The 10401-nt window shown below is 41.1% G+C and overlaps 1 protein-coding gene across 2 annotated transcripts; it reads left to right on the top strand.

Annotated features, from left to right (window-relative positions):
- The first annotated feature begins 6288 nt into the window (after positions 1–6288).
- On the top strand, positions 6289–8028 carry LOC147894637 (uncharacterized). 2 transcript variants are annotated; one of them, XM_087385155.1, is made up of 3 exons: positions 6289–7099; positions 7174–7318; positions 7505–8028. In XM_087385155.1, exons 1-3 carry the CDS (start codon positions 6460–6462, stop codon positions 7845–7847), a joined length of 1128 nt encoding a protein of 375 aa, XP_087241281.1. In that variant the 5' UTR covers positions 6289–6459; the 3' UTR covers positions 7848–8028. The 2 variants fall into 2 exon arrangements, with proteins under 2 accessions (XP_087241281.1, XP_087241280.1); XM_087385154.1 differs by having other exon boundaries at positions 7174–8028.
- The last annotated feature ends 2373 nt before the right edge of the window (positions 8029–10401 follow it).

Genomic DNA, 10401 nt, shown 5'->3' with positions numbered 1-10401 from the left:
ACATATGACAAAAGATTAAAAAAGTAGTTTTCTGAAAAGATATTGAGAGAAGCTTCTCAGATATGGAAGGAGAAGCTGGAGGATTCCTCCTTAGAGTCAATGGTGTGTACTGAATCAGCAGCAGTATAGTAATAGCATCAAAAAGGTGTCCAGCAGGAGCACCAGTAACACCCTGAGTAGGGTCTATAGACATCTCATCCAAATCCTATAATTAATTAGGTAACACCACAACAAGTCTCTGAGTTTGGTAGGAAGGGACAGAAATAGCAAAAGGTAACTGAGTGGAGAAGCCAGTCAGTATAGGGAACCTAAATCCAAGAGCCAGGAATAGAAAGAGGTAAATGAGCTGAGGGGTCCACATCAACCGAGGGAGACTGAGTGAAGAGGCCAACCAAATGAGGATGCAGAGAGAGGCCAATAGCAACAAAGGGGAATTGGGTTGATGGGGCAGCAAAGGGGCTTTGTGCATAGGGACCAGCAGTAGTAGAAGGAACCTGGGCTGAGGGGCTAGCCAAATCAGAGGGAACCTGAATGAAGAGGCCATCAAAAGGCTGAGTGGAAGGGCCAAGAGCAAAAGAGGGAGTTGGAGTTTGAGTTTGAGGACCAATTGTGGTAGTTCTCCTCTACATGAAGTTAAGCCGCTTGGCATGTTCATCAAAGATAAAGTAGAGGCATTTATGTCTAGATATATCTGCATTCAATCTTGAGTGTTCAAGATTGTAGGCACTAATGAAGAAGTCAAGACATCTTTTCTCCTATCCCACCATGAAGCAAATAGAGCATCAGTACAAAAGTCTTTATGATTAAACTAAAAATTATTTCTAGAGATTCAAATGAACCAGAGAGCATGAGCTCTTATTTGAAACCAAGGCTCATGCCTTACTTTGCATGCATCACCTAGTAGAATAGCTTTCCAATTCTCAGGTTCTCCACACTTGATCTGAATAAATTTCCAAACTTTCTTGGCATGAGGGCAAGAAACAAATAAGTGAAAAACATCCTCCATAGAGTCCAGACATCTCAGACACTTGCCATTTCCCTTTCCTATTCTGAGTCCTCTAGCATAGTCAAAACTACTTTATGAAGAATAAGCCAAGTAAGGCATGACATTTTCTAAAGAACACTTTTAACCCATATTCTGTGGAACCTGGCATACCACATAGCTCTATCATCTTTCAAATTCCATCTAACATAAAGAGATCATCCATGTCAGCAACAGTAGGACTTGGTATTCGGAATAAGGAGGAGCATCCTACCCAACTGAATTCCTTATGCAAGCACAGGACAGAGCCTCCTTTCCAACTAATTTCTCCCTTCCATAAGTCCAACCTCCCCATGACCAATCCCTGATTTTGATTGGTGAGGGAAAATTCCCTTCTCATTTTCTACCATGTCTTCCATCTGAAGGGTTCTTTGTTGCACAACTATCCCCAAGATTGAATCCCCTTCTTAAAAAGACCAACCGCCCACAGTAAACTGATCATCTATCAATGTGCAAATTCTAAATATTGTTGACACCTAAAGTGAGTCAATGGCCATGAAGGCCCCTTTACCATAGAATTGTAGAAAGGCTTTTATATCTTCAAAGGCACCCCAAATAGACTTCCATAGAGGGTTGCCCTTGATCTTGCAGGGTATAGGGTTGAAAATAGCTGAAGTAATAGGATAATTTCTCCATTTGGGAGCCCTGTAGGGTCTAATGTGTCTCATATTTCTCATTAATAACTGAGCCTAGTCATCATGGATGTAACAGAGCTTTGATAATCCAAGTAGCAGACATTTTTTTGGTAGCAACTGAAATATCTATTACACCTAGCCCCCCTTCTTCCTTGGGCTTGATAGAGTAACTCCACCTTACTTTAGAAATCTTCTTGTTTCCTCCCCGCAAAAATGATATGCACAATCTGATAAATCTATCAAGACCTGTTTTGGAAGGAAACCAGCAAGAAAGATAAAAAATTATCCGAACCAAAACAGAGATACTATCTGTCATAGAAAGAGATAGTTATTTTGTTTCTATTTCATTATACAAATACACTTACAATTGGGTCTATGGGTGGAAGATAAGCAGGATAATCTTGTAGTACAAGTTCTCAGTGCATGCAGACATGTATTGTTTGAACCTCTTTGACACATCTTGTGCCTTCTAAAATCTGTCTCTATCCTTCCAAGAAGTCAAAAAAGTGTTAGTTGATTGTTGCTTTGTCCGCTTGGTGGATGGTTGTTTTGGGTCTCCGTACGGGAAGGTTTCAAAATGGAGCTCTATTTCGATTTTGGGTCCACATCTCTTGATAGGACAGGTGAACCACAAAAGAATAAAGAACAAATCTTCTCATTAATGCCACACGCTTGTAACAACATAAAGTATTATTTTCTTTTTCATATTTTTTCATTTTTTAATGGAATTTCTATGTTACGTTGGCCTTCTCCTAATTGGTTGAGAGACATTTTTCCCAAACCCTAGAAGGCCCCAAAATGAGCTCCCTTTTTTCCTAATGTTTGCAATGTAATATCCTCTAATTCAACAAAAATTTAAGCGATATGCAGAGAGTAAGGTTTTGAGTTCTTTGAGCACACATCCTCCTTTGCCGAGTCAAAGGGAGCATACCTCTTCCATACTAGTCGAGTTGAATGCACAATGTCAATAGTCAGTGTACATTATGCACTGCTTATGGCTTAAGCACGATATGTCCTTCCTTGCAGTTAAAAGAATGGCTTTGGTCTAAGCTCGCAAAACTTTTGCAATGATGAACCGTTTTTCTTTGAGGGAATGGTCAAACCCAAATAGAGAACCACGTGTTAAGTCCACGATTATAGATATATTTGGAAACCCTCAGGATTATCTGTATAGGAGCCACACAATTTATGTAAGACCAACTGCTCACCCAATATTGAAACCAAGCAAATGATCCCCAAGAAGTCTAGTAGCACCTGTCAATCACAGTCACCTAAATATCTACACGAAATAGGAATAAGCTTTGGCACAATCTCTAAGCACTTGATTTTAACTGGAAAGTTAGACAATATGATTTTCTACCAGGATAAAGCTCTGTGAGCAAATCCCAGGATACCCACCCAAGATGCTCATGGTTGGCCGAATTTGGAGCATGGACTTGAAAGCCCTGCTACTGCTCCAATGTTGGGGGCATTCAAAAGAACATTAGGGAGATAGAGGGAAACATGGGGGCAAAGCCATGGGCATTGAATACTTGTGGTTGGCTGTACATAATTAATGAAGGATTGAAAACTTGAGCCTTAAGTAGATAAGAACATTGTAACTCAACAAATACATCCTCTTCTTCATTTAGCAATCATTGCATGGCCATTATAAATTCGGTACTAATTATGGTGAGAAAACGGGTCAAGGAAGTCTCTCTCTCTCTCTCTCTCTCTCTCTCTCTTCTAAATTATAATCCATATAAATAAAGATAGTGCAACTAATAGACTCACTTTTATGTGTGATTGTTTGTGTTAGAGAAATGCCCAAGAAAGTGGAAATTCAGCCATCACAAAGCCTTCAAATGATGCAGACATATGTACCAAAATTTGTAGCAAGTGTACAACCAAAAGTTGCTGTAAATGCAGTTAGCAACAATGAGTCCAAATATGGACAATGATTTGAGGCCCAAACTCAAAAAAGATAGCTCAATGTAGACTTTACACAATAAGAAAGGGACAATTTTGGCTTGGTCGGCATAAAGGTCAAAAGTACGATTCAAAATATTATATAGTTCATAGATTAATCACTTGTGTTTGTAGCCTGTTTTTTAAGAGGAGTAAGAGATATAAGATCTTATAGGACTAAGAGATGTCAGACGACGATTGTTCAAAAGGATTCCAAGCCCTTGGGTGGACTCATCAACTTTGACAATCTCATCGTCCTATGCCTTCACATGCTCATTAACGACATGTAAGCAATATGGCTAGGATTTTGCCAGAGACATTGAGCAAGGGGATGACATGGTCAACACCAGTGTCTTCAATCATGCCTTTGATTGTTTGGGACTCTCATGCAATGAGTGCCCTTTCTCTGCAGTTTTATAGATCTTTCATGTCGTAGTTCTGTGTCTAGGTGAGATGAAGTCTTCCCCTTTCTCTATCATAGATGTTGAATTTTATGGATGCACAAATCGTTGAGGTCTTTTCTCAACGTTAGCTTTTCTCTTTGTTGGCAATGTGGGTGTGGCTATATGTTGCGAGGTTCAAAGGCCCTCTCTCTAAGGCTGGATTCACATGTTTGATTGTTTGGGATTCAAAAGTGATGATCTCATCGACCCGAAAGAGCTCATGGACAAAGGATTTGACCTTCAAATCCTATTAATTGTCTAATAAAAGCTTTGCCTAATTGAATTTGTCACATTACAAGACAATGCAGGCTTTTGGCTATTCAGTGCCTTTTACGGGATAATGTCGGTAGGATTCCCCAAGCGTCAATGATAAAAGACAATGCTTTGCATTTCGACATGCAGAGCAACCATTCCTACAAAGATCTAACCATCATTAGAGCGTCCAACAACACCCTCTTAAGAGCATCATTGAAATCGAGCAAGGAAAGGATTTATATTGCAACCGCTTCAAGAAACCATCCCTTAGGACAAGGAACAGAAACAAAATTGTAATATGTTTGAAATGTTTACACGTCCACTCTTTCCAATTATGGAAATATGAAACGCACTTGGGTAAATTTTTTCTGATTATAAATTTTTAGTGAGTGTGTTGAAGATATATACTCTCAGGAATCGCATTTCACACTTTTCTCGAATTGCTTTTGCATTTCAAGCCCTCATTTGCTTTTAAGCGAATCCCCAATTATGCCGTATTTCGAACGTTGTACATCTAATCATTTGCAAAAAGATCAAAGAGAGCTGAGAGGGCAGAAGCTTCTCGCCATTATGCTGAAACGTGATTCGAAAAAAATGGGCATGCTTACCATTGATTTCTTTTGGGCGAACTTGGACTACTAGATAAGAAAAAGCCAAGATGGGCGCCAGCAATAGACACCTTCGTACCCCTAGGTCTTCCTGCTCTCCTTAGGCAGGATTCACACACATTTTCCCATATCTAGAGAAATGTTTGAAGCTACAATAATTTTCTACCAGCTTGGATTGGGCGCTTGCTATGCTCTTTACACGAGTGCAAATATCCTAGCAGGCATCTTGTGCAAAGCTAAAAGGAGTGACTCACGTATCCTTACTCTATTGGCATCTGTGCTCAGCTTTGCTTCTACCAAAGGCCTTGCATGCTGCCATAATGCTATGAATACAAAATTCCCACTAAGACACTTAGAGAGTTATTGGCCTGCCCGCAAGGTAGCCTTAGTTACGATTTCTCTTTTCTCAAAGAGAAAATTGGCGACTTCTCTTTTAGAAATCTTGAGCATTGGCACTTGCTATTTTCTTCCTAAGGCTCCATCTCTCTCTCTCTCTCTCTCTCTCTCTCTCTCTCAGCTTTCAATTTATCATCTAGGGCAGGCCTTTTGAATGATTTATTATCATTCACCTTGTGTTAAATTTTAAATAAAACACTTAGAGAGTTGATTCCACCACTCGATCAAACTCATAGTTGCCAATATAGCTAGTGTTGAATTTGAACGGAATAGGTCCCTTCTTCAGAGGCATAACATGTAGGCAATTGTAAATTGGAAGAGGAGTTGCGAGGCTAAAGAACTAACTAGCAAGAGCTTCTCCATGACGTACATGTGGTTGTTGAAGCCATTTAATGTTTTCTATGAGGTAAAATCGATCGAGGCGATCGGTTGCTCCCTAGGACTGATCATAGTGACCATGTGAATCTGTGAAGGCGTGTAAGGGAGTGAAAGTCGAAATGAATCCATAACAAGCATCTGCAAGCTATCCAGAGGCCATGGTGGAGGATGGGAGAAAAAGTGGCTACTTCCATTCTAAATCCATCCTAGTCCACTTTGTCTATGATGGGAGTAATGTTGGCAAAAACATGCCCTTAGTCAATTTTTATCATTGTTTAAAACTTAAAATTAAAAGTAAATCAGAATCAGAATTAGACGATGATGACGAGACGACGACGACGGAGTCCCCAGTTACGTACGTCCCTGCAAGTTCGCGCGGCCCAGAGTTCACAAAAAACGTGCAAGCTATATACAACGAACCTGTAACATTTTCATTTTCACCCATAGCTTTTTTTTTCCTCGAGTTTGTAAAATTTGCAAAATGTTAGGCAATTGAGTTATATTTTAGCTAAAAAGCAGGCAAAACGGAAGTGTTGTGATTTGTTGAGAAAAATGTTTTCTGTGAAAACTGTTGGGGCCTTGGACAGCAAGATAAAGATGCGTGTACGAGACGGTCTGACTCGTGACTCGTGAGCCCAGACAGTGAGACTTAAAGAGTTTGGCCCCCGGCAAATCGAAAGGTGTAGTGTTGGTAGCCATCTACCAATGGTAGCACAGTAGTTTCTGAATGTTTTTGCAGTACACCGAGAGTGACCATGACAGATATCGGCTTCGGATCATCGTTTAGTATCCTTCGGATTCTGAACAACCGGATTATCATTGTTGTAGCACTCACTCTGCTCCGCTTCTTCTCAGCACTCGCCCATACAGCCGCAGCATATCGAACACACTGTAGAAAAATGCAGTCGCTCCGAGCAGTAGCTCAGAAGCGCGTGTTTTGCAAACATCCTTCATGCCAGTGTTCCTTCACTCGTAAAGTATCCATGCTCCAGCATTATGCCGACGCTCATTCTCCCCCCGGTAACTGCCCACCAGCTCGTGGCAAGAAAAAGCACCCTTGCAGGTATTGTGGCAAGTCTTTCGAGATCGTTTCGGGCCTTCGTCAGCATTGCGTAGACGTTCATTTGAAAGCTGATAAGCTCACTGTTGCATCTAATGTAACCTCCCGCGAGTACCAAGCTGCTCCCTCGATGGTACAATCTGCTTGCAACGACTGTGGCAGAACCTTCAAGACGTTAGATTGTCTGCATCAACACCAGTGGGATTCGGCAGATCATACGCGTGTGTCCAAAACCAGAATGCCTAATGTCGCTCAAGTTCGAGAGTGCTCGCAGTGCTTGGCGAAATTCCGCACCGCCAGAGATTTGGAGCAGCATTTTATGGACCGGCACCCATGTGAGTTTATTTGATGCTGACGATCCGCCCCGGTTCCTCGTAGTCTTTTCCCAATCCGTCCTAATTTCGTGCAGTGAGCGAGGTGCCCAAGTCCGACGAGGATCACACATGGCATCAGATAGCGCTGCGGTTCGGGTTTGCGTGGAAGCATCCCAACAAAAAACTTCTCAACGTACACAAGATATTCAAGGTGTACAACGTGGGCGAGAGACGAAATGGGTACGAGCGATACCGAAGAGAGCTTAAGATTGAAGCTAACTCACTGGCAGGCGAAGAGAACCTTGATCTGAAACACAACGGGAACGAGCTCTTGAGGTTTCACGGCACCACAGTGAAGTGCGGATTGGGGGGAGAAGCTGGCAACTCGCAGCAACTGTGTTCTGATGTGGGTTGCAATCTGTGCAGGATACTGAAGGGTGGCTTCCAGAAGAGAAAATGCAGAGTGGATTACTTTCAAAGGTTTGGGAGGGGAATCTATGTGTCGGGGGTAAGCAGCAAAGCCAACGACTATGTGAGCTGCTGGCAAGGGAGTGCAGGAGGGGATGGAAAGAAGGTGCTACTGGTGTGCAGGGTGTTGGCAGGTCGAGTGCATCGATCTATGCAGAATTTGGAGCATCTGAGCAGCCCTCCCCCAGGTTTCCACTCTGTGCAAGGCGAGCCAGGTGAGGTCCTCAGATTCGACGAGCTCGTTGTCTACAACGACCGTGCCATCCTGCCCGCCTACATCGTCCTTTACTCCACCCTCTGAAGTTTCAAGCTCCATCTTGTAGCTCCTCATTGAAGCTTGCATCAGGTATCAACTTTCAGACCAGCGTGTAATATTAACCACAGTCTCAAACCTTTTTTCTTCGTTTTGTCATGGACTCCAACACATAATTCATGGAGCACACAGTCCATCTTACCCACCTGGATTTTGGAATCTGTATTATATCCATTCTGGAATACATATGATACACTTGGAAGCACATCAAAGCTGCATCTACATACACATATGGATAGATAACATGTAAAGAATCGGTCATCAGCGGTATACATGCATATTTATATAAAGTAGAACATAACCTTGAAAGCAAGTATTTGTGTCTAAATAATTAGATACAAATACTTGCTCCGTTGGATGGACTGGCTGTGTGGACAGCTAGGGTTAAAAGAGTATGAAAAGCAACTCTTTCCTTCAAAATTAGCCTCGTTCTTTGGACTAGAGTGTTAATGGGAAAGCTCCTGGTAAGGGCCAAGATCTCCAAGTGGAATGACAAAGTCAGTCCCGTGTGTCCTTTTTGCAATAGTTTCAAGGAAACCCATATGCATGTTCTTTGGGAATGCTCCTTCACTCGAGAAGTAGAGAAGTCATGAGAAGTCTCAGCACTGTGCAAATTCACATTAAATTTAAGTGGAAAGTAGCTCTTTTAGGGGACAAAGGAGGATTGAACGACTCCTTATATGAAATATGGCAGACAATCAGAGGAACAGTGCTTATGCATCTATGGAAACTCAGAAATGATGTGGTTTTCAAATAGACCTCGGAATGGGAGATTTTTGGCTCAGGCTACCGTTGAGGAGAACTAAAGGAGTGTTCAGTTTTTTGGACGAGTCTTTTAAAGCTTTAGGCCACGTATGGGTTTAAAGGTTTTTGCCTTTCATTTAAAAGCAGCAGGTTTTCTTTTTATTAGCACTGCCTTCAGGCAGCACTCTAGGTACACTTTTGTTAAAAAAGTGTCCCACACACTTTGTTGCCACTTCACCCCTTCTATTTTGGTTCTTTCTCTCTCCCACACACACTCACTCACACACACTTTCTTTTTTTAAGAACTCTCTTTTTTTAAGAACTCTCTCTCTCTCTCTCTCTCTCTCTTTCTCTCTCTCTCTCTCTCTCTCTCTCTCACACACACACACACACACACACACGGAGTTTGCAAATCATTCGAACTTTCCTATACACGGTTCCCATCACATATGTTGCAAATTAATCATTTATTCATCTTGACAATTGTTTTCCTTTGACAGAACCAACTTGAAGGCAGTGCTCACGAGTACTTGTACTCACTTGTTTTTCCTTAATGTAATTTTATTATACCCGCCTAAATTTGTATCTAAATTGTTTTATTTGCGAATAAAACGTTTGGCGATTTGACCCTTGTGTGGCTCTATTCTCTTGCTTTTTGGTTCTTGTGCTTTTTCCTTTCTATTTTTGGTCCTCTGACAACCTATTACAAAGATTCCTGAACGTAGAATAATGGTATAACTTGTGGGCGTCTTGCTTTTTGGTTCTTGTGCTTTTTCCTTTCTATTTTTGGTCCTCTGACAACCTATTACAAAGATTCCTGAACGTAGAATAATGGTATAGCTTGTGAGCGAAGATTGGATATTCTAACGTCTTACACTAGAACATCTATGAGCTTTCTTAATATTATACTCACATAAAGTTTCGTTTTGACTCTTGCTAGGGATGGTTCCATGCATAAATTATATGCCTCAATTATTGGCTTACTATCATTATCTATGGTTATGACCACTGAAAGCACATGGGCATGGGCCCTCGAGTAGAAGGGGCGGTTTACTAGAAATCTTTATAAGTGCAGCCAATTGTTTTGTAACAATGATTAACAAGATAAACCTCTAAACTAATATTAATTAATTAACCATTGGATCCAAACTTTGCACATACACAATTGTAGCCAATTGTTTTAAATCTCTCAACTATTAATTATTTAACCATCGCATCCAAACTTCGCACATACTTGTACCCCTTCTACTTGTCGCACACTAAAATGACTTATGTAGTTTTCATGTCTTCATCATTAATCTTTTCAACCTATTTTCTTTTGTGACACAATGATCAATGTACTTTTCTATTCTACTTACATGGGCTCAATTAGTGCCCATCTATCTGCCATACTAATTTGGAAAATCGTTTCGATTATTTACTGGTTCTTGAATCACCATAGGAATGTTATCTAATCACATATCTTTTCAATGGACTGAAAATTATTTTAAACTATATTAAATCAAGTGGTGCTAACCATATATCTATTTTGGTTGAAGTGAATCCAATCTTTACATAACACCTCATGTTGACAAAATAACTTAAACGACTATCCTTCAACCATTTGACATAGAGAGCATCTGTGTAGGACACATAATGCAAGATTAGGGTGTACTGCCAGACTCCACTCAGAGCATTATCAATGAGTATTTCTAGCCAGACAATAGGCCCAAGAAGGCGCCAGAGCTGAGGCCCAGAGCAAGACGACACGCTTACTAGTGGGTTGATGTACAAATCAAGCTTGGGGACCTTCCCTCCA

This window comes from Dipteris shenzhenensis, chromosome 14, assembly GCF_047967505.1.
Source record: "Dipteris shenzhenensis isolate YYH24624 ecotype China chromosome 14, Dip_SZ_1.0, whole genome shotgun sequence".
Lineage (NCBI taxonomy): Eukaryota > Viridiplantae > Streptophyta > Polypodiopsida > Gleicheniales > Dipteridaceae > Dipteris > Dipteris shenzhenensis.
Note: the sequence above shows the minus strand (reverse complement) of the source record. Positions and strands in the feature narration are given on the sequence as shown.

Coding starts and splice junctions, on each gene's coding strand:
- LOC147894637 (XM_087385154.1), top strand. CDS start 6,460: ATGACAGATATCGGCTTCGGATCATCGTTTAGTATCCTTCGGATTCTG. Junction 7,100..7,173: donor TTTTATGGACCGGCACCCAT/GTGAGTTTATTT, acceptor AATTTCGTGCAG/TGAGCGAGGTGCCCAAGTCC.